A 25,362-nucleotide genomic window follows, 5' to 3' on the forward strand; every position below is an offset into this window, starting at 1 on the left:
ATTTCCACCTAAAGTGGCAGTGCTTACTCCTTTCAGTGGCACACATTGTGAATATGGTCCTTGACGATATTATCGAACAATATAATTAAACACCCTCCCGTAATTCTGGTTTGCTACCATTTGTGGAAGGTATGTACTAGTGCATGTTTGCAAATACTGCATATTCTCATGCATGTAGTCACAATATTCTAAGTTATAAGATTACGTTTAACTTTTTAGAATTTGCATTTTTCCATTTAGTTTATATTAAAGTTTTACCCAAATAAGGCCGTATCACTTACTAGACAGTCCATTCTAGAGAACGTAGGAATTACCTGTATATTTCAGAGGTACTTTTTCCTACTCACCTATGTCTGTCTCCAGACTGTTTACAGATTCTCAAGCTTCAACATCAGCACCTCCCTGGGTCGCCAGCCTGCTGGCCTTCTTTGCAGACTTCAAACTTGGCAGCTCTCAACAATCGTATTAGCAAATTCATTAAAGGAAATCTTCCACTCTAATTTCTATATATTATAAACCTGTATCTATTTCTCTATCTGTGGATCTATAGAAATATGGATAAAAAATATACATAGATATGTGCATGTCCATTCTATTGATTCTTTGGAGAAAGCTAATATAGATTTTAATTCCGCACATTTTCTTCATCCAACGTCAGCCTGCTGAACTTAACACTAGTAACACTGTATATCTAATTAGACAGAACTTCCATACCATGTACTTCTTTGAAAAATTATTTTTGTATTATCACAAATATTAAAACAGAGGAGAAAGTTAAATGCCAAATTCCATTTGAAATCTTACGTGTGTGTGCACATACGTGTGTGTTAATTAATATTTGAATTTATTTAGTCTTTGATATTTGTCATTAATACTAGGTCTTCTTATGCAGGGATTTCTTATTTTGGTTCTTTTTAAACAGCTTTATTTGGACATAATTTACATGCCATATAATTTACCCACTGAATGTGTACAATTGACAGTTTTTTAACCAATTCACACATAGGTATAAGCAAACCACTGTCAAACATTTTACCACCACCTAAGAAACTTCATACTCTTTAGCTATCACCACTCTCATCTTAACCTCATACCTAATCTGCTTATTTAACTTTTTTCCAGTTTTCTTCAATATTACTGACATATAACGTAAGTTTAAAAGTGTACAATTTAATGATTTATGTATATATTTTGCAAAACATTTACCACAGTTAACATCCGTTACCTCACAGTTACAATTCTTTGCATGTGTGATAATTTTTAAGAGCTACTCTTTAGCAACTTTCAAATAGGCAATATAGTATTGTAATTATAGTCAGCATATATTCTAGATGTGCACCTCGTTATCTACTCATCTGATAACAGACGCAAGTTATTTCCATGTCTTGCCTATTAGGAGTAATGCTGCTGCATGTTCTTTATTTTTCACATGGTTGTAATTTTTCTAGGTTTGTTCTTGCAACTGACTTCTAGTTTCATGCCATTGTCGTTGAAAAAGATGCTTGGTATGATTTCAATCAAATTTATTAAGACTTGTTTTGTGGCCCAATATATAATCCATACTGGAGAATGTTCCTTGTGCATTTGATAAGAATATGTTTTTTGCTGTTGTTGGATGGAATGTTGTAAGTCCATCTACTAAATGTCATTTAAGTCTGATGTTTCCTTATTGATTTTTTGTGCATTATTAAAGGTACAGTATTAAAGTCCCCTACTATTGTATTGCTGTCTCTTTTTCTGTTCTTGTCTATTAATAGTTGCTTTATATATTTAGGTGCTTTGATGTTGGGTACGTAAGTATTCCAAAGGTGACCCTTTTGCTGAATTGACTCCTTTATTTTATTTTTTTAGGGAAAGCAGGTTATATTTGAAAAACATAGATTACTACTATATTTATCGAACAAAACTAGTTTTTAGAAGTGACTCATATGCATCCAATCTTTGACCAAATCAACACAACAATGCAGTGCACAAAAGATTATATAGCTCAAAGCGCAAAAGGCAATACACAGAAGTAAATGTCTTCTTAATAAAGATGCTACATAAATATACAAACCTACAGCTTCACTATAAGCAATTCATAAGTACACATTAGCCACCTTTCGTGAACAGGAAATGAGTGTTTTGTATTTGGTAAATGCATATATAGCGTATGTACAAAACCTTTACTCACATGTAGTCTAAAAATCAAAGCAGAATGTAAGGTTTTCTTATGTGCAGATGTACATTTCAGAAACAACCCAACTTGAACTAAATCCACTACCAGAAGTATTGCAAAAGTGACCCATACAATGCCTACCATTTGCTTGTATACAAAGAAAAGCTGCTCAGAAATAGTATCAGGACTCTTACTAAAGGGTATTATGATAACCTTCCTGAAAGGACAAGTTAGTTATTTGCGGGCTTTAAATAGCAGAGAACATTGTAAATTAAATAAAGTGTGAAAAAGTATGCAATGTATAACAGCCAGAGGTTAGAAACCTGAATACTGTGGAAAAGATTTATTAGCTTGTGCAAGTCAGTTTTAATAAACTACCAGCTACTTGTTACAGTAAATTACCAAGACTATCATTGCAATGGTACTTTTCCACACACATCAAAATCTGGAAGCAGTCAGTTTTTCTCAAATTGTCATTTAGTGTTTTTTCCCCAACCCTCAAAACACAGAAATAGGTTTTTGAATTTCAACTAGCCATTTAGGGGACACATTAAGATACAGAGGTACATAAACATTGCACAAACCAGAACGGTGGAAATCCTTTTTGCTATTCTGCAAAACATCACATAATTACAAACACTGCACAATGTAACCCCTTTATTTTATAATGACCTGTGCTGTGTCTTACTATAGTCTTTGGCTTAACGTCTATTTTGTCTGATGTGTAAGCACAGGTACCCTGATTTCGTTTGGTTTCTTTTGCATGGAACAGCTTTTCCCACACCTGCACTTTCAGTCTGTGTGTGTTCTTAAGGCTGACGTGAGTCCCCTCGAAGGAAAATATACTTGGGTGTTCTGTTTCTTTCCATTCAGCCAGTCTATAACTTTTGATTGGAGAATTTAGTCCCTTTATATTTAACGTAAGCATTGATATAGGTATGTAAGCATTGATACGGTATGGAGTTACTGTTGTCATTCTTTTCATTGTTTCCAGTCTGTTTTAGAATTATTTGCCCTTTCTTATTCATTTGCTCTCTATCTTTGTGATCTGATGATTTTCTATAGGGGTATACTTAAGATTCTTTTTTCCCTATCTACTGTGTATCTACTACAGGTTTTTGCTTTCTGGTTACCGTGAGGCTTAAAAGAAGGCATCTTGTAGCGGCTGATTTTAAGTTTTTAACAGCTCAATTTCCATACTAAAACATTTTCAGGCCTGAGGTAACTCAAAAAATACGAATGTACAATTCTATGTCATTTTAGGGAAGAGTTACCTATTCTCTTTCTGGTATCTGTGCTGATTTCCTCATTTCAACCACATCCACTGATAGTCTCATCTTACAACAATTGCTATTATGAAGGTACATAGTAGTTTACTGGACTGCCATCTCTTTTCCCTTAAAGGCCAATTAGTAAACCATTTTATTTATAATATCCAGGAAGTTTTTTTAGTTTTAATGAATGGGGAATGATGTTCTGAACACCTATTTCATGGTAATTTACATTAATGTTATAACCAAGAACAACATCTCCATTTAGATTTTCCTCGTATACTGTATATCATATTCTCATTCACCTGCCATGTAAAATCAGATACGCATAAAACCCACCTAAGAAGGGCCTATCGCATCTTTGATGTAGCAACATTCAGCCACGTAATTTCACACACCCACTAGGCATAAGTTAATTTTCTAGAGTGGTCTGAGAGTAGATATGCATTGATATTTACTAGTCACAAAACTCACATAGGGTCAGTATAAAACAAAAGCACATACTGAAATTAATTGTACCTATGCAAAAATCCATCCCTTGTAAATATTTTTTATTATTTTTCTTTTTTTTAAAGATTTTATTTATTTGACAGAGACACACACACAGCGAGATGGAACACAAGCAGGGGGAGTGGGAGAGGGAGAAGCAGGCTTCCCGCGGAGCAGGGAGCCCGATGCGGGGCTCGATCCCAGGACCCTGGGACCATGACCTGAGCCGAAGGCAGACGCTTAACGACTGAGCCACCCAGGCGCCCCCCTTGTAAATCTTTTGAAGCATAAGAGCATATACGTCATCTAAATGTTTAACTTTGTATTATTCCTTATAATTAAGTATTTTGATGTAGAGTACTGTCTAAACAGAGTAACTGATGTACTGCTTTCTATTGATTTCTGTGACATTTATTGACATTTGATGTTCAATTAAATACATTTCTAAATATTTATGTTTTTGAAGTTACTTTCCTTTCTGTACTCTCTAATGTTTTCTAAAGTGTATATTTCAAAAGGTCTTTCCTCATTCATACGTTTGTAGGATTTGAATCTAGTGTGCATTTTGGGATACTGATTCAGGATTGAATTCCAGTTAAAGGCATTGCAACTTTTATACTTTACGGCGACTATCCTGTATGATAGCTATGATGTTGAGCATGTGCCTCTAGAGGTTTACCACATCCTTTACTTTTGTAATGTTTCTCATCCGTAGGAACTCTCTGATGCTGAGTAAGGCTTAAGTACTGTAAGGGGCTTGCCACTTTCATCATATTTGTAAAATGCTCTCCACAATACATTTTCTGATCAGGAATCATGGTTTACCATTGCTTAAAGGCCTTGCCACATTCTTTACATTTGTTAAGGTTTCTCTCTAGTATGTATCCTGTAATGATTAGTAAGGTGTGAGTGCTGTTTAAAGGCCTTGTCACATGCTTTACATTTATAAGGTTTCTCTCCAGTATGAATTCTGTGATGTCGAGTAAGTTTTGAGTGCTGTTTAAAGGCTTTGCCGCATTCTTTACATTTATAAGGTTTCTCTCCAGTATGAATTCTGTGATGGTAAGTAAGGCTTGAGTTGTGATTAAAGGCTTTGCCACATTCTTTACATTTGTAGGGTTTCTCTCCAGTATGGATTCTGTTATGACTAATAAGTTGTGAGTGCTGGATAAAGGCCTTGCCACATTCTTTACATTTGTAAGGTTTCTCTCCGGTATGAATTCTGTGATGCTGAGTAAGTGTAGAGTCATGTTTAAAGGCTTTGCCACATTCTTTACATTTATAAGGTTTCTCTCCAGTATGGATTCTGTTATGGTGAATAAGGCTTGAGTGCTGGTTAAAGGCTTTGCCACATTCTTTACATTGGTAAGGTTTCTCTCCAGTATGAATTATGTGATGTTGAGTAAGGTATGAGTGCCTATTAAAGGCCTTCCCACATTCCTCACATTTGTAAGGTTTCTCTCCAGTATGAATTCTGTGATGTCGAATAAGGTGTGAGTGCTGGCTAAAGGCCTTGCCACATTCTTTACATTTATAAGGTTTCTCTCTAATATGAATTCTGTGATGACTAATAAGGTGTGAGCGCTGATTAAAGGCCTTGCCACATTCTTTACATTTGTAAGGTTTCTCTCCAGTGTGGATTCTGTGATGCTGAGTAAGGCTTGAGTCATGGTTAAAGGCCTTGCCACATTCTTGACATTTATAAGGTTTCTCTCCAGTATGGATTCTGTGATGTTGAGTGAGGCCTGAGTGGTGGTTAAAGGCCTTGCCACATTCTTTACATTTGTAAGGTTTCTCGCCAGTATGGATTCTGTGATGACTAATAAGGTGTGAGCGCTGGATAAAGGCCTTGCCACATTCTTCACATTTGTAAGGTTTCTCTCCATTATGAATTCTGTGATGTTCAGTGAGGCTTGACTGCTGGTTAAAGGCCTTGCCACATTCTTCACATTTGTAAGGTTTCTCTCCAGTATGGATTCGCTTATGTCTATTTACTGATGAGCAGACCTTAAAGGTTTTACCACATTCTTCGCATCTGTACGGTTTCTCTCCAGTATGCATCCCCTTTTGTTGAGGTAGTGCTGAGTGCCAGTCAAAGTCCTTGCCACATTCCTTAAAAATGAAACTTTTCTCTCCAGTATGGATTGTCTTAGGCATATTTAGTCTTGATGATTGACTAAACATGTTCCCAGGTTTTTTACATCCAAATGGGTTTTTTCCCACATGAATTCTCTGACGGTCACCAACACTGGAGGACTGGTTAAGAGCATTCACACATTTATTATAAGGATTCTCTCCCATATTCACACTCTTATGTATAATAAGGTTAGAGTTTTGATAGAAGACTTCCCCACATTTATTACATTCATAATGGTTTCCTGGAAAATGAGTCCTCAGATGTTTATCAACATTTGAGCTCTGCTTAAATGTTTCCTCAGATTCACTGCATTGGGCAATTCTGTCTCCATTGAAAAGGCTCTGGTAATTCTGCAGGGTCGACTCCTTGGTGAAGCAGCTCTCAAATGGATCCCACTTAGCACTTTGTTCTTCATTTTTCAATTTCTGATTTTCAGAAATATCTGACTCAACAGTCAATCCAATCCTTTTGTCAGAATGGTCCAAATAATTACTTTCAGCAGGGACTAGGTAACTTTCCAGATTTTCCAAACTGTCTTTCCCTAAATATGTATGTTTGAATACTTGATTTGAGATTTTACTTGCAGAATCACACTGGTTTTTGGAAACAGCTGACTTAAAAAGGGAGGTTTTCCAAAATGTTTTATATCGTTCACCATTTTGGACAGTGAGATTCTTATTATGGGCAGTTGTCTGAGTCTGGATATGTCCTTCATGATATCTTTGATACCCTTCACTCTTCCCATCATTGTCCTGGTCTATAATTAAGTGTAAATCCTCAATGTCACTATTTTTGTGTCTACCCATTGACACTTTTTGGAAAGAAGCTTCTATGCTCGGCTTTGGCATGAAGCTCTGGATGTCATGTGAAGATATGGCTGAAAGATATCAAATAAGAGAAAAGTAAAATCATTCCACTTACTACTCTCAGATGAACATGCTGACAAGTTCTAATATACAACCTGAAAATCAGTCAGAGAACATCAGCAAGGTGGCTAAGAAGGAATCATCAGGACTTCATTCCTGCATGGACACATAAACTTGCAAACACACTGACCACATAGCCTAATACACAGTTCTGTAGTCTTGTCATGCTGGAGCACACATCCCTTTCCTATACCTCAAAAAATCAGGAAAAGTCCCATATGGGCCCAAAATTTGCAGATGGGAGGAAATTTAAACATACAACAGAAATGGACAAAATAGGAAATAGCAAAAATAGGAAAATATCAACAACTGGGAGAGTTGGTTTTCAGGAAAGATCAACAAAAATTAACAGACCTTTAACAAAATCAAGTAAGAATGAAAGAAGACCTGAAGCCTCGGTGGCTCAGTGGGTTAAGGATCTGCCTTCAGCTCAGGTCATGATCCCAGGGTCCTGGGATCGGGTCCCGTATGGGGCTCCCTGCTTAAGGGGGAGGCTGCTTTTCCCTCTTCCTCTGCCCCTCCCCCCCCGCTTGTGCGCTCTCTCTCTCTCCAATAAATAAGTAAAATCTTAAAAAAAGAAAAAGAATGAAAGAAAACCAACTAAATCCGAAGTGAAGAAGTGAAAGCAGACAGTGTAACTGATACCACAGAAATACAAATAAGCAGTGACAATGGATAATTATATACCAAGAAATAGATACCAAAAATGTGTATAAATTTCAAAAAAGATGTAAGCTACCTGGCAGACCCCATCATGAAGAAATATTTAAAAATTCACAACTGATCTACAACTACTAATTAGATTGAAAAAGTAATTTAAAAACTCCCAACAAAGAAAAGTCTTGTGCCAGATGAATTCACTGGATAATTCAGAGATTTAATGAGAAAGTACTTCAAGTCTCTTCCCACATTTTTAGAGAGTGAACAGAAGGGAAATTATCAAAACACTCTCTGTGACACCAGCATTACCTTATCAAAGACAAGGGGAGACACGACAAGCAGAGAAGGCTATAAACTACTACCTGTAGTCATCCAAAGTCCACAATAAAATAAAGCAAACTGAAAATCAAAAGCACATTTTACCATTTTACAACATAATTAACAGGAAATTCTTCCTGGAATTTGAGGGTGTTTTAACATATGGAAAACTATAAATTTAAAACTCCACATTAACGAAGATCAAAAATGACCATCATATTGATACAGAACAAGAGTATGAGCATACTGGACAACGTTTCATTATTAAAAATACTCAGTAAAGTATTTATACTTTATAGAAGGAAACCACCTCAACCTAATAAAGGCCATATATGTATGAAAAGCTGAAATCTAATATATTTAATAGTAAAAGACTATAAGCTTCTCCTGTATGATCAGAAACAAGGTAATGAAGGGACTTCACGACTTTCAGTCAACACAGTAAGGGATATTCTAGTCTGAACAAACAGGCAAGAGAAATACATAAATGGAATCCAAACTGGAAAAGAAAATGCAAATTTATCTGTTTACAGATGATATGATCTATAAAAAACCCTAAGGAAACCTTATTTTTTTGGTATTTTGTTGGTCATCACTAGCATTATTTATTTCTACTAATTTTTTCAACTGACACTCCATTTTCAATTTTTTTATGCTACAAATGCTTGAGTTAAGTTGCTTTTTTCAACTTTTTTTCTCCTCTTTTTTTTTTTTTTCCTTAAAAGTAGGTTCCACACCTAGCATGGAGCCTAATCAGCTCACCCACTCCTGAACCCAAGACCCTGAGATCAAGACCTAAGCTGAGATCAAGAGTCAGATGCTTAACCGACCAAGCCACCCAGGCACCCCCAACTTAGCTTCTTAACATTTTAAGACAAGGAACTAGAAAAAGAAGAAACTTAGCTGAAATTCAGTGGAGGAAGGAAATAACAAAGAAATATCAGAAATAAATAAACCACAGACTGTAATAAATAATAACACTGAAATTAATGCCCAGATTGTCCAAAAAATAATCAAAAATTTAACTATATTAACTAAGAATAAAAGAGAAGTCTCAAAAATCAAAATGAGAAATGGAAGTGAAAAAAACACAACAGATAACTACAGAAATATATAGTGTGATAACAGATTGCTATAAACAATCATATACTAACAAATCAGGTGACTTAAAAAACCCGCAGATAATTCGTAAAAATACCTAAGTTACCAAGATTGAAATATGAATCTTAAACCCAAGAAATAGGAGATCTTCTCAAACCAGTAACAAGAATGAAAGTTGAATGTGGAATAAAAAAAACTCCCAGCACAGAAAAGCCCAGGACCACATACCTTCATTGGTTAATTCTATCAAACTTAAAAAAAAAAAAAGAAAGAAATTAATGACAATCTTCATCAAAATCTTAGAAATAGTGGAATGGAGGGAAAGCATTCAAAATCATTTTATGAGGCCCAGCATTACCCTGGTACCAAAGCAGGATAAACACAATACAAGAACAAAAAAGTCTAGTTTACTCCACGTAGGTGTTTGGTGCTCTGGCTTTCTGTTGATGGCCATTTGCATCAGAAATGTTTCTCCATCACAAGCGTAGCTACCACCTGGCACAACACTATTACCATACCACTCAGCATATTCCCCTGCTGTATCCTTTATCCCCATGACTTCTTAATTCCATAACTGAAAGCGTGTACCTTCCATTCCCCTTTACCCAGTTTGCCCATCATCCCTCTCCGTTCCACTCCAGTAAGCAGCAGTTTGTTTTTTTGTTTTATACTGGGTCTGTTTCTGCTTTTTTTGTTGTTTCTTACCGTGTATGACAATGTGGATAGACCTAGAAAGTATTGTGGTAATTGAGATACGTCAGGCAAAAAAGACCAACACCGTATGATTTCATTTATAGGTGCAATCTAATAAACAAATGAACAAATAAAAGCAGAAACAAACCCATAAATATCCATTTCATTTTGAATAAGGTCCATGAATAATTCCAAGAAGTATAAAAATTCCACATTCCACACATTGTATGATGGAACAAGTTTGCCTATAACAATTTTCCACTGATGGCAGAAGACAGGACTCCCAGACTCAAGTCCAGGGATCTTATGGCTCACGACACATCAAATAGCTTAAGCTTCTTGATCACACTAATTTCACTCGCCAGCCCCCCAGCCCCAGCTGAGACAGGTAGATGCTGCACATGCAGTGGGTTTGTGTCATATCTGTGAGACCCTGAGCACAGGAAACTCCAGTATCTTGAAGGAGCATACAGGATACCTTCCTGAACTTTTGCCATAGAAGGAGACATCTCTGTTTTCCTCTACAGTAAACAAATCTGTCCTCTACCCAAGGGCAAGATATTATCACTATATTCCAAAGCTTTTTAATACACGCACATCAGAGGAAAGACAACTAAGAATAAAAACTTTCAATACCTCTATCCTTAACACGTGGAGAAACTTAAAACCATACAATTATCTCCCAACAATATCCACCACTCAGTTTGACCCCAGCTTGGCTCCTGCCTAATCTTCCCATATGTACACCATCTCATCAAACTTTAATTAATCTGACACAAGATCTGGGATAAAATCTACTCAATTTGGGTCACCTGGGTAGCTCAGTCGGTTAAGTGTCTGTCTCTTGATTTTGGCTCACGTCATGATCTCAGGGTCATAGGGTCAGGTCCTTCAACAGACTCCGTGCTCAGTGCGCATCATGAAGTCTGCTTGAGAGTCTCTCCCTCTCCCCATCCCACCCACCCCGCCCGTCATGTGCTCACGCTCTCTCTGTAAAATAAATGAAAACTTTAAAAATTTTAAAAATCAGTTTACATCAGGAAACATTTTTCAAGACTATAATTGGCAAGATACAATGCAGAAGAATTGGGTGAGCTACAGCATTCACTTCTGCACTGTCCCTGTGGGTCCAGGTAAACAAATCCCGGTACCCATGGCGGTCTACATTAAATTTCTGTAATGAACTTCCTAAGGGAGATGTGTGAAGAACACCTCAACTGTGTGAAAGCATACAATTTACACGTATCTGATGAGAGGATTTTGTACACCTAACCAAGGCAAAGCAGGTCCTGCAAACAGTGGAATCATGGCTCATGACAATAATAGGTCTGAGAATTGGGAAACACATAGGAATTAGGGCAGAGGTGTTCACCACCCATCAATAGGGAATATTATAAAGAGCAACGTAGACATAAAAGATGAAGGGGAGGGATGCCTGGGTGGCTCAGTCAGTTAAGCGACTGATCTTGGGGTCCTGGGATCGAGTCCTGCATCGGGCTCCCTGCTCAGCAGGGAGTCTGCTTCTCCCTCTGCCTGCCGCTCCCTCTGCCTGCCGCTCCCCCTGCTTGTGCTCTCTCTCTGACAAATAAATAAATAAAATCTTTAAAAAAAAAAAAAAAAGATGAAGGATTTTGTAAAATGCAACAGAGGTGGTCACAATGTCAAAAATACTTTTGGTGGTGGGGCGCCTGGATGGCTCAGTCGTTGGGCGTCTGCCTTCGGCTCAGGTCATGGTCCCAGGGTCCTGGGATCGAGCCCCGCATCGGGCTCCCTGCTCCGCAGGAAGCCTGCTTCTCCCTCTCCCACTCCCCCTGCTTGTGTTCCCCCTCTCGCTGTGTCTCTCTCTGTCAAATAAATAAAATCTTAAAAAAAAAAAAAAAATACTTTTGGTGGCTCTGAACTTAGATGAAAATCCGGAGGAAATGTTGATCGTGTGACTACAGTTGACCTACTCTTTGTACCTGGAGTGGATGAAAATCACGGGACCACTGAGCTCACAACAAGATTTCAAGGAATAACAACAATGCTACCTACACCAAATGTATGATTTTGAGAAGATATCCACAACAGTATCCAAGATATGTTTTTCTTCATGATCTTTTGCTGCTCATTTGGCAGTGACACACAGACGAAAATTTAAAAGTCAATGTACCTGGAAGCTCTTACTTTAACCTCCCTCCAAACAAGAGTCCACAGGGCTAACATTAATGGTCTTGAAAATAAAGAAGACCCACATGTACCACAAGGGACACAGCCCTGGCCACTGTGTAAACATGCCAAAGAAGCATTCATCCAAAATCACAGCAAGAATCTTTTCAGCCAAAACCTGTCCCTGTGGGCGGGACCCCTTTAGAGACAATATCTAATGACTTGAGCATACTCATGTGATAGGCCATAAAGTCTGCAGAAGGGGTTACCCTGCCTCCAGTGAAGGAAGGAGAGAGAGAATGGTAGACCAGCTATCGGTTTGCCAAGATCCGAGCTACAATCTATAGAACAAGTAAATGATTGCTACTGCCAAGCTTCTGGAGGCCATTCTGCTATGGGATATAGGAATAATCACTCATCAGAGCAAAGAGGCGCATGGAAGGTTTTGACATGAAAAGTGACACTGGGGGCACCTGGGTGGCTCAGTTGGTTAAGCGACTGCCTTCGGCTCAGGTCACGATCCTGGAGTCCCTGGATCGAGTCCCGCATCGGGCTCCCTGCTCGGCGGGGAGTCTGCTTCTCCCTCTGACCCTCCCCCTTCTCTCTATCTCATTCTGTCTCTCAAATAAATAAATAAAATCTTAAAAAAGAAAAGTGACATTGGGTGTATGGTCCTGGGAGATGGCTAAACATCACTAGAGGCAGGAAAAGATGGAGACAGATCACAGAAGTCTGCTCCAAGATTGTGGTGCCATTAATCCACGTGAAGAAGTGACTAGTTAAAGCAAATGAAAAGAAAGCACAATATAACATTTTCGGAATACACTTCAATTTGTTATCCATGTGGGGGAAAAAAAGAAAAAGAATAGAAAACCTCAGTCACCACACAAACTAGAGAAGATTGCTTTTTTTCTTAATTTTATTTATTTACTTGAGAGGAGAGAGAGCAAGAGAGCGGGAGCGGGGGGGGGAGGCAGAGGGAGAGGGAGAAGCAGACTCCCCGCTAAGCAGGGAGCCCGATGTGGGGCTCAATCCCAGGACCTGAGATCATGACCTGAGCCAAAGGCAGACGCTTAACTGACGGAGCCACCCAGATGCCCCTGAGAACATTGATTTTTAATACATTTCTGATCGATATTGTAAAGATAATTATGTTTTTAGAAAAACACAAAGGATTCTATCTCTGTGGACTTAGTATATGAGAAAATTTATTTTTTGTGTGAAAATTTCTAAAAATGGTAAAAAAACACTAACCATAAAGGATAAAATGGCAAACTGGATTACATTAGGAACTTCTCTGCATCACAAGCTCAAGAGATAGAAATAGAGGTAGACTGAGAGAGGAGACAAAGGACTCATTCTCATAATACATACAGAACCACAAAGCCTGAAGAAAAAAATACCAAAACAGAAAAAATAGTCACAGTAACCCACTAGACACTCTGAAAAAGAGATTATCCAAAGGTTAATGCCCAAATCCATAGTAGTAAGAAGTAACAACAACAAAAAAGCAAATAAAACCACGACTTTGTGACATCATGTAACAAACAGGAGCCCAAAGTCAAAATCACATAAATTACCGCATTTTGGATAGTATGTCGAGAAACTAGAAACCCCAAACACTGCTGGTGGCTGTGAAAATTGGTACAAGTGACTGGGGAAGGGCTTGGTCGTATCTAGTAAAGCTGAACATATATAAACATATTTACCAACAATCCTCCCACATAAATAGCCAGCAGATGTGTGCATGTTCCACTAAAAGACAAATTATAGACCTTACATACCAGTACTATTCATGACAGTCCTCCACTAAGAACTATCCCCCCTCCCATTAACACTAAAATGATGTAATCATTTGATATTCACACAATGGAATCGTATCAACCCATTCTAATGAAGGATGCACAGTAACATGGAGGAATACAGATCAATTCACAGAGAGAATAAAGGCTAAATACAAGCGTTCCCATTAACTGACTACATTTATATAAAGTACAAAATGAGGACAGCAATCTCTTGCCCTACATGTTAAGAGAACTTTGGGGAAAGTTACTGGGGAGCTTGAGGGGATGTTTAGAGAACAAATAATATTGTTTCTTGACCTCAATGGCTTACAGATACGTGATCAGTCTGTGAAATCCCATGGAGCTGTTCGCTTATGTTCCATATGTGTGACTCTACTTTAAAAAATATTCAAAATGGGGCGCCTGTCTGGCTCAGTTTGTGGAGCAGGCAAGACTTGACCTAGGGGTTGTGAGTTCGAGCCCTGTGTTGGGGGTAGAGTTTGCTAGGAAATGGGGTCTTAAAAAAAAAAAAAAAGATGTTGACCTCCTAATCTTAAAAATAAATAAAAATAAAATTAAAATTAAAAAAAAATACTCAAAAGCAAAGAAATAGATGTATGTGAAAAGTGTCATAAAGTACATATATTGACAAGGTGAAATTAAACGTAGGAAGGACCAGATTTTCAAAGCATGCTTTAATTTCTAGCTAAAGCAATATGGTACTGAGTAGACAATGTTCACAGAAAAAAGAAGGGAATGTAGAATTATTTTCTTAAAATGCATATAGGAAAACACAAGAAAAAAATAGGGAGGGTGTTCGGAAAAACACAGAAATGTGGTATATCCAAGCCCTAACATCTCCATTGGAGTATTTTTTTTTTTTAAAGATTTTATTTATTAATTTGACAGAGAGAGACACAGCGAGAGAGGGAACACAAGCAGGGGGAGTGGGAGAGGGAGAAGCAGGCTTCCCGCGGAGCAGGGAGCCCGATGCGGGGCTCGATCCCAGGACCCTGGGATCATGACCTGAGCCGAAGGCAGACGCTTAACGACTGAGCCACCCAGGCGCCCCTCCATTAGAGTATTAAACATAAACGAAATGTTCCTGGTAACACTAAACGTTGCTTCAATATATGCCACTGGAATTTTCCTAGAGATAGAACTAAACCATGAGGATGAAATTGAAAAAAAGAAAACAAAACAATTCGTGATAATCAATCAACCGGCATGGTAAAATAAATATCTTACTGAATAATCTTTAAAACTAAAGGAGTTTGGGGGCACCTGGGTGGCTCAGTTGGGCGTCTGCCTTCGGCTCAGGTCATGATCCCGGGGTCCTGGGATAGAGCCCAGCATCGGGCTCCCTGCTCCATGGGAAGCCTGCTTCTCCCTCTCCCACTCCCCCTGCTTGTGTTCCCTCTCTCACTGTGTCTCTCTCTGTCAAATAAATAAAACCTTAAAAAAAAAAACAAAAAAAAACTAAGGGAGTTTGTCACTATTATTAGTAGTGTTATTTTTCAAGATCTAAATGTACATGATTTCGTCTACGGCCATACCACCCTGAACACACCCGATCGTGTCTCAATGTACATGATTTCAATAATGTATTTCATGGACTCACATATATAAACATATGCATATGTACACAGGGAAACATTTATTTTTAGCCCATGAGATGTAACAAATTTTATCACAGAGGGTTGACATCACATTTAGAATTCTTATTTTCATTTTTAAGTGTCTAACTTTCAGAAATATTTGATTGCTTGATTAATCCAATTTTATACTTGAAATGGTTTGAATGATAACTTTCAGCATGGGCTAGGTGACTTTCCAAAATTAACAAATGTCCTTTCAGAAAATCTGTATGTTTAGGGGCGCCTGGGTGGCTCAGTCGTTAAGCATCTGCCTTCAGCTCAGGTCATGATCCCAGGGTCCTGGGATGGAGCCCCGCATCAGGCTCCCTACTCGGCGGGAAGCCTGCTTCTCCCTCTCCCACTCCCCCTGCTTGTGTTCCCTCTCTCGCTGTGTCTCTCTCTCTGTGTCAAATAAATAAAATCTTTAAAAAAAAAAAAAAAGAAAAAGAAAATCTGTGTGTTTAAAAAATGGATTTGGGTCCTTGCATTCAAAGACATCGTTCTGCAAACATAACTGACTGAAGGTGGGGTTCTCCCCCAATTGTTTTATATCCTTTATCTCTTCTGGCAGTAAAAATTTCATGATAGGTATTTGTCCCAGTTTGGTTATATCTATTATGACATCCTTCCTGCCCTTCACTACCCCCCCATCACCTTCCCAGTCATTCATTAAGTATAAATACTCAGAACCATTGCTTCCACATCTTCCCATATCGTTCCATGGAATGAATCTTCTTTGCTTGTCTTTACCAACAAGCTTAAGGTGTTATGGAAAGACACAACTAAAAGATTTAAAATAAGCTATCCCACTTACTGAACTCACATATATGCATATATGTTAAAATGCTAATGTGCAAAATTAATACCCATCCTAGGACAGCAACAGAATGGAGAAATAGGAAGCATCAGGACTTTGCATCCCCGTGGAGACAAAAATAGACTAAATTACCTTTTAGAATGTTCCAGAAGCCAGTTAGGAGAACACAGCACCCCTAGGCAAGTACAAAGGAAGAGCCTCATCAAAGAGACAAGGGAAGTTTGTGACACTTGTCCACAACAGTGGCTCACCTCCCCCGACAATCAATGGCAACACGGTGAGAAAACTCTCACCTCTCCTCAGGAGAGAACAAATGAGTTGCCTATATAGTCATGATCTGGATTCTTTTCAGCTGCCTATGGGACTTGTTTCTGTCATGCCTGACATGGGACTCAGAGGGAATGAGAGCACCCTCTGGATGCAGTGTGGTGGCTGCTCAAACGGTGAGCCTTTGTTCAAACAATGAAGAGACTCCAGAACTGAAGACCGAGAGAGGAAGGTATCATGCGTTCTAAAGAAGTAACCCCACTTTCTTAAACTGGGAAATTACGAAAACTCAGACAAGACAAATGCCCAGAACATGCGTGACAGGCCCCAGAATTACTATCACTTGTGTACTCCTAAAGAAAGCAAGTCCAGGGGCGCCTGGGTGGCTCAGTCGTTAAGCGTCTGCCTTCGGCTCAGGTCATGATCCCAGGGTCCTGGGATCGAGCCCCGCATCGGGCTGTCCCTCTCCCACTCCCCCTGCTTGTGTTCCCTCTCTCGCTGTCTCTCTCTGTCAAATAAATAAATAAAATCTTTAAAAAAAAAAAAAAAAAGAAAGCAAGTCCGGGCGCCTGGGGGGCTTAGTCGTTAAGCGTCTGCCTTCGGCTCAGGTCATGATCTCACAGTCCTGGGATCGAGCCCCGCATCGGGCTCCCTGCTCCGCGGGAAGCCTGCTTCTCCCTCTGCCTCTCTCTCTCTCTGTCTCTCATGAATAAATGAATAAAATCTTAAAAAAAAAAAAAAGAAAGCAAGTCCATAATTCTGGGCCCACAGGCTGTTTTTTAAATTCCTAAGTATCAACAGAAGTTCACAAGGCATACAAAGAAATAGAAATATGTGTTCCAATCAGAGGAATGAAACAAATTTCCAAAACTGGCCCTAAGTTAATAAGAATTATTAATTGTCAACAATTAATTGCCTGACAAAGAATTCTAATAACCATCATAAAGATGCTCATGGAGGAAGAAGAGAAAATAGGTAACTAAGTGGTATCAGGAAAACTATGCATGACCAAAATGTAAACTCAGAGACAGGAAGTATAACAATAATGAACTAGAAATTGGGAGCTGGGGCGCCTGGGTGGCTCAGATGGTTAAGCGTCTGCCTTCGGCTCAGGTCATGATCCCAGGGTCCTGGGATCGAGTCCCACGGGGCAGGGAGCCTGCTTCTCCCTCTGCTTCCCCCTCTCTCTCTCTCATGAATAAATAAAGAAAATCTTAAAAAAGAAAATATGGGGATTTTACTAATTATCTACCTCACTTCTTATAAAGCACATGCCCATGTCATATCAGAAATTTTGATCTAAAACATGAGAGATGAATCTCTCATGTAACTAATAAGAAAGTGAAAACAACACATGACAAAGTCAAAAGAATACAAAATTATAAAATGATCCAATTACTAAGAAATAAGGCAACAATTGAGAATTTAATATAGGATGTGAGTTCTAAGGTTCTAAGATCTAAATGTTCTAGTTCCCCTGTGGCATTAATTCAGGTAGGAATTCTAGGATACAAATAGATGCATTACATTATTTCACCATTGAGGAATGGAAAACACAGTGATAATTTCTAATTTCAGTTCATAGGCAAAAAATTAACTTTTGAAGTGAAATAAAGGATTAGATTTTCTTATTTTAGGGAAGTGCTTTATTATCTGATAAATTACTGAGTCTCAATTTTGTACAATTAAAATTAAACCTTCCATAACATTGGAAAGCATAAAACAGAAAACATGGGATGTCTGTCATCAGTGTTCCTGGGATTTCTACACCAAACCCCAATATGCCTACAACCACCCTGACACTCTTCACACGAGGCAAACAGAACTTACGAAGGGCTTAACACTAAGGTCCTCAGAAATAGGGAGATTTTCCCAGAGCCCTCACAGCTATGGAGACGTTCTTAGACAATGGAGGGCCTCCCACTCCCAGGAGAGTCCCCTGGCCCTCCCTGTGGATGTGATGGACCATCACTGGAGCTGAAGGAGAATCCTTAGAGAATGTAAGAGCTTGATAATGTTGGATAGCAGGTATCTCTTTGTGAGAGGGAGAAAAATAGGTTTCTCAAGATTTCCATTCAAGGAGAGCTACTCAAACCACATTTTAAGGTCACTGTCCTCCTTCACATTTGGACCTCACCTCTGTCATCTGCTTCATTCATTCCCACCTACCTCGGTGGATGGCTACTGTCTTCTTTCTCTTCACATCCCAAGGCTCCTTCTTTTGCTCCAAAAAGATGACCAGGTCTGGCTTTGACACAATGAGACCTGGTTATTAGAAAAAAAAGGAATGAATAGGAGTATTGCTGGAGATTTTCAATCCAATATCGTGCTCAATACAGAAGACAGGACATTTGTAGCATCTAAAAATGACTTCCCAAATGCTCTTGATCAACAGCCCCTTTAGAAGACACAGGAGAGATTTCCAATGTTCACATCCTGACCTCCACCTCCAAGTACTAGACAGTAGTGAGTGGAAATTGGAGAAGATGTGGGCAGTACCATTTTTTGCCACTCACTGTTTAGAATTGCCACTCATCTACAGAAATGATGACGTTCCCTTAAGGAAGGAGAAGCTAAGGCTGAAAAGGAAGCATCAGGAAGATTTTTCTCTACATCTACAAACCCCTACTTATTTCCCTTACTGCCTGGATCTGAATTCCCAACATTCAAAGGGGAATCTTCTAATACACAGTCTTCAAAGGAAGGAACAAAACCCTGAGTGTGGTCTGGGAAATCTGGAAGGAGTCATCCTCACCCAGGAAGAGGAGGTGTCCGTAGTTCTCTAACATCACATCCCTGTACAATTCCCGCTGAGTGTGGTTCAGGCATCCCCACTCCTCCTGGGAGAATTCTATGGCCACATCCCTGAATGTCAGCAGTCCCTGCAATAAATACCACAGTTACCAAGTGGCCATTGGTAGAGTTCACAATGGTCCCTAAGATGAAAGAACAAGTTAATGTCACCAGCTAGACCCACGACCTGACCTTCCCTGCTTACCTGCTAGTACCCTCCGACCTTTGTCCCACATTTTACTTAACCTCGTTTCCACCTTATCTTTTACTTTATTCAAACGTGTGCAGAGTGTCCTTCCAGGGAAAGAGAAACTACCCAACAAAGGGTACTGACTGCTCTGAGGAAGAGCTTGGGCTGGCCCAGTTTGAGCTTAATCCCCATGACCCCTAAGCAGATGGACCACGGAGTAACCCACGGAGTCATCTACAGTTCCTTTTATCTCATTGTAATATTAAAATCTCCACCAGAGGAGGAGCACAAAGCTCATTTACATAACATACAAAGCATGTAGTGAAGTGTTTTTTCTTTTTTTTTTTTTTTAAAGATTTTATTTATTGGGGCGCCTGGGTGGCTCAGTCGCTAAACATCTGCCTTCGGCTCAGGTCATGGTCCCGGGGTCCTGGGATCGAGCCCCACATCAGGCTCCCTGCTCGGTGGGAAGCCTGCTTCTCCCTCTCCCACTCCCCCTGCTTGTGTTCCCTCTCTCACTGTGTCTCTGTCAAATAAATAAAAAATCTTTAAAAAAAAAAAAATCCACCCTAACCCCAAATCATAGGAAATCATTCCCCCTTGCACTGTGTCTGCTTTGGAAGTTATTCCCTGGGATCTCCTTATATGCTGCAAATCAAGTTTCCCACCTGTTGTTGTTTCTGTGATTCCCCAAGGAGTGAACTCCTTTTAGCTGAGTTATATTAGAACTGGTTCTGGCTTAGGTGAGTTTCCTCCTTGATGCATTAAGATAATTTTTAACACAGTAATATGCTCTAATGTGTTCTCTACGTTTAAGGTAAGAGGATGGCATATGATCCAGAAAACTGTTATAAATACTGTGTATTTATCCAAGATAATTTGTAAAATGAAGGCGTCAACAGAGGCATAACAAATTATTGAGTACTGTATTTATATCATACATTATAGGTTGTCTTTTTCTTTTTAAAAATTTTATTTATCTATTTGAGACAGCGCGAGTGCAAGTAGGGTGGGAGGGGCAGAGGGAGAAGGAGAAGCAGACTCCACGCCGAGCAGGGAGCCCAACGTGGGACTCGATCTCAGGACCCTGGAGATCATGACCTGAGCCAAAGGCAGTCATTGAACCAACTGGGCTACCCAGGCACCCCTAGTTGTGTCTACTTCTGAGGTGGAATGTTTTAGTGGGTTACAAATGTACTGATCAAATTCTAAAGTGAATGAGAATTTCACAACAGCGCATTGGAGGTCTTGTTAAAACGCAGATTCTGTTCAGGAGTCCTGAGGTTAAATGGGAATCTGTATTTCTAATAAGGCAGTAGCCTATGGGTAAACATTTTTGAATAACAAAGAGGTAGAACTCCAAGGCAAGAATTCTTGGAAGCCTTGGAACTGAATGGGTTTTATAACAATTACAGGTTCTTTTTTTTTTTTTATAAAGATTTTATTTATTTATTTGACAGAGATACACAGCAAGAGAGGGAACACAAGCAGGGGGAGTGGGAGACGGAGAAGAAGGCTTCCCGCCAAGCAGGAAGCCTGACGTCCGACTCGATCCCAGGACCCTGGGATCATGACCTGAGCCAAAGGCAGATGCTTAACGACTGGGCCGCCCAGGCGCCCTAACAATTACAGGTTCTACTGGAATGGTAAGAAAGCCAACAACAATCCTTTCTCAGCATTTCCTCCTTACGAAAGAGCATCTAACAGTTCTTCATAAATTCATAGAAAATATATAATATTACTCTAAGAGAGCAAACACATTGTTCTTCTATGATTATGAGAAGATTTTGTCAAACATCTAGTAACATGGAAGGGATCAGGTTTTCACACTAGTTGTCTGACCTAGAGTCGATCTAAAATGACACATGGGTCAATATACAGAGAGGACTCTAAAGCATATTCATAGCAGGTGTCAAACCTGAGAAGAATGAGGGAAACAAGAAGGGATCCACACAACACTCATGTACCTTTTTACATTTCATGCACACATCCATACATTCAGAAAGTAGATACATACACATTAAAAGTTACAGAGTACAGAACTGTCATGGTGACTAAAGAAACATTTCAAAGACATGACACTTATAAAGCTCTTTCTGGATAATGGTGCTTCTGTCTTTTATTCACACTCTCAACACAAACACATTGAATGATATAAATAAAAGAGGTATTATTTCTAAGTCGACTATGATGAGGGCTAGAAGCAGAAGAAGGTTCACTGTTAAGCCAGAACGCCGACCTAGAGCCCGCATACTTCTAGTAAGGATCAAATAAGGGCTGGTAGCTACGTTCTTAAAGGGTCTTTTGACTGCCTGTAGCTCTCACCGAGAGTATCGAACTGAATAAGCACCAGAGAAATCTTGCAAAAGTAGTTTTACGAGTAGAAATTCAAAGAAACACTTATGATCTAATACTCCCTGCATGTCCCCGGCCCCTTGCACACTCTGCATATAACTACCAGCTTCCTGCAGGCTGAAGTGCATCTTTTTCTGCCCACAGGTCCTGTCCCCATGCTTCTTAAATAAAATTACTAACTGGTGCCTTTAAAGGTATCGAGATTTCCTTCTTGACTGTTGGGCTCAATAACCGCACAACATAGTGTTTCACTGAAAACTTTCGTTTCAATCATCGTTTGTGCGCTGTATTATTTCAGGATTTTAAGACACTCAAACTTATGTTAATTATGTGATTCTTGTTTTCTTTTTCTGAAAATACAAAGAAGTAAAGAGTATATTTGTGGGGCGCCTGGGTGGCTCAGTCGTTAAGCCTCTGCCTTGGGCTCAGGTCATGATCCCAGGGTCCTGGGATCGAGCCCCGCATCGGGCTTCCTGATCGGCGGGAGGCCTGCTTCTCCCTCTCCCTCTGCCTGCCACACCCCTGCTTGGGCTCGCTCTCTCTTTATGTCAAATAAATAAAATCTTTAAATAAAAAAAAAAAAAAGAAGAGTATGTTTGTGACATGAGTGTGGAGCAAAATAAAAACCTATGGGATAGAGGTCTGGCTGATTTAGAACCTCCAGTCCCAGAAGTCACTCTCTCTAGTACACAAAGGTGAGAGTCTTCATTATCCAGTAAAAACTGATGTGATGTGATGTGGGCCAGGAGCCAAAGGTCAAGAAAAGAATTATTGAGATATCGTCAGGGCAAAATCTGTTTTTTTGTTGTTTAAGAAGGCTCTACGCCCAGGGTGGAGCCCAACGTAAAGAAGCTTGAACTCAAGACCCTAAGATCAAGAGCTAAGCTGAGATCAAGACTCGACTTAACCCAATGAGCCACTAAGATGTCCCGCAAAAACCTGTTTTTAGTAAAGCTTAGGGACAGGGCCCATGGGCAGAAAGAGCTGCAGTGTGAATTTGAAAAGGGATTTTCATAAGGTCTGGCTTTTGTCAGGCTAAGGTTGCTTTCTGTCTCTAGCTGCAAGTAGTAAGGAAATTTCACTTTATCCACATTTCTTTTGCCTTTGTTCTCCTCAGCAGAAACTACAAGTGAACAGAAACTCAGAAGTCTCCGGTTTAAATGGGATGGTTTCTGCACATCGCTCGGTAAACCCATCTAAGATCCTTACAAATGATAAAGGGTGGGGGGATATGAACAATACAGGGGAGAAATCTGGCAGAGAGCCCCAAGCCAATAAAAGGTAACATTAGCTGTAAGGAAACAAATTGTTATCAGTGCCTAATGATGTGGGAAAGAAAGGAGTAAAATTATTACATTTCCTTACTACCTACAGCCCACTGACAAGTCCCTGAACCAGGCAGGGTGACATTCCTCTAGGGACTCAACTGCCTGGATGGTGATACTTGGCTAAGGGCAAAAGGCAATCTTAGCCCAACCCCCAAGACGCTGTAAGCCTACTTCAACATATAAAAATTGCTTTGGGGGGCGCCTGGGTGGCTCAGTCGTTAAGCGTCTGCCTTCGGCTCAGGTCATGATCCCAGGGTCCTGGAATCGAGCCCCGCATCGGGCTCCCTGCTCAGCAGGAAGCCTGCTTGTCCCTCTCCCACTCCCCCTGCTTGTGTTCCCTCTCCCACTCCCCCTGCTTGTGTTTCCTCTCTCACTGCGTCTCTCTCCGTCAAAAGATAAATAAAATCTTAAAAAAAAAAAAAACTTTAAAAATTGCTTTGGAAACTTTATCTCTAACCCCCCCCATACCTGTTGGCACTCATTCCCCAAGCATATGACCCACTGATATCCATCGGAAGGGTCTCATGACTTAGGTTTTATTAGACAGTAATAAAGGACGTTTTCCTAGCAACAGGCTAGCCCCCTCAAGGTCCTGGAAACCTTGCTTCCAAAATTCCTCAGGGACTAATGCTATCCCTAACCCCCCTCCCAACTTGAAAGTATATAATGGGCCACTCCTCATGACCCCGGGGCAGCTCTCTCTGCCCACAGGTCCTGTCCCCGTGCTTTAATAAAACCACCTTTTTGCACCAAAGATGGGTCAACTCGGCCATAGGCTTCGAACCGTAGTGTCTTTCCTACATCACCTAAGGCACACTGAAGGAACTATTATTACTGCTGTGTTCTCCTGGCCCCCAAACAGTATATCAGAATATAAATCGAATTATGAGAGAACAGTTGATTTATGCAAACTCCGATCGCGTATAATTTCCATGTCCTGTAATATCTAGTATTTTTTCAATAGAATATCTTTTTTCACATTCTAAAGAGGAAGAGTCACCCTTTTTCCAGAACATCCAGAGTTGGTCTGGTCCTCATATTCATCCTGGGTATTTGTGCATTCTTAATCCTGGTCTACACAGAGCTGATAAACCAGTTCGGGCCTCAATGGGAATTGGCTTCCTTCACTGATATCCCAGGACCAGACCCCATCAGCAACAGGCATCTTGGACTCGACACTTTCCCCTGTGCAACTATCACCAAGGGAGTATTTTTAGTACTTGCAGGACTTCAAACTGACAATTGATGGGGCGCCTGGGTGGCTCAGTGGCTTAAGCCTCTGCCTTCAAGCTGGGGTCACGATCCTGGTCATGGTACCGGGATCCAGCCCAGCATCTGGCTCCCTGCTCGGCGAGAAGGAGGCTTCTCCCTCTCCCTCTCCCTCTGCCTCTGCCCCTACCCCTCCGGCTTGTCTCGCAAATACAATCTTTAAAAACAAACAGGTGCGAAAAGAGTGGGCGTAGGGACGCGGGCCAGGCAGGGACTGGGCCTGGGAGTGCGCGGGGTGAAGCGGGCGGGGAGAGTGGAAGGTTCAAGGGCAGACTGGGGAGGATGGGGCAGGAGGGCGGCGGTGGGCGGCGGTGGGGCTGAGACCCAGACGCGGGCGGCCCGCCCTCCACCCGCTCCCCCGCGGTCCTTTGTTCCTTCCTAGGCGACGTGCCGCGTTCCCCGGGGACCGCTGGGCCCGCGGAGGTCGACGAGCACGGCCTCGAGCCCGGGGCCTCGCCTTCCCGCCCCCCCCCCCCGGCAGCCGCGAGCAGAGGCCGCGCTCCCCTCCGCGCGGGCGGGGCGAGTACCTGCTGGGCCGAGACCGCAGCCGGGGCTGCACGCAGGGGGGGGGCGCGCGGGCCACGCTCAAGGTCAGCGCCGTCCGGCGGCCCCGCGTGCAGGTGCATCCCTGCTCCGCGCGCCCGGCCAGCGCCCGACCATCCTGGAGGCCCGCGAGGCGGCGGCGCGGCGGGCGGGCTTCGGGCCGGGGAGGCTCCGCGGGGCGGCCGGGCCTCCGCGGCCCACGGCTTGCTTCCCGCGGCGCTGGCGGCCGCCGCTGCCCCCCGGCTGGCTCGGCCGCGCGGAGACGGGAGCTGGGCGGGGCCCCCGGCCTGGTCGGTGCCCCGCGGGCAGCGCGCTCCCCGTCGGCTCCGGAGCCTTGGCCGTCCCCGCGCCGGGCCCCACGTTCCCGAGAGGTCACCGGGCGCGCGCACGGAGGGCCGCCAGCCCCAGGCCTCGCGAGGCCAGCGTGGGGGCGCCGACCCCGTCCCCGGGCCGGGACCGAGCTCTGGTTGGTGTCGCA

At 41.3% G+C, this 25,362-nt stretch overlaps 1 protein-coding gene across 1 annotated transcript; it reads right to left on the bottom strand.

Annotated features, from left to right (window-relative positions):
* Window positions 1-895: 895 nt before the first annotated feature.
* LOC118548103 (uncharacterized) lies at window positions 896-25,355 on the bottom strand. Its single transcript, XM_078063408.1, has 4 exons — window positions 24,869-25,355; window positions 19,162-19,288; window positions 18,576-18,671; window positions 896-6,932 (listed from the first exon to the last, which is right to left on the bottom strand). The coding sequence occupies exons 1-4, from the start codon at window positions 24,965-24,967 to the stop codon at window positions 4,780-4,782; spliced, it is 2,475 nt and encodes an 824-aa protein (XP_077919534.1). The 5' UTR covers window positions 24,968-25,355; the 3' UTR covers window positions 896-4,779.
* Between the last annotated feature and the right edge of the window lie 7 nt (window positions 25,356-25,362).

This window comes from Halichoerus grypus, chromosome 15 (genome assembly GCF_964656455.1).
Source record: "Halichoerus grypus chromosome 15, mHalGry1.hap1.1, whole genome shotgun sequence".
Lineage (NCBI taxonomy): Eukaryota > Metazoa > Chordata > Mammalia > Carnivora > Phocidae > Halichoerus > Halichoerus grypus.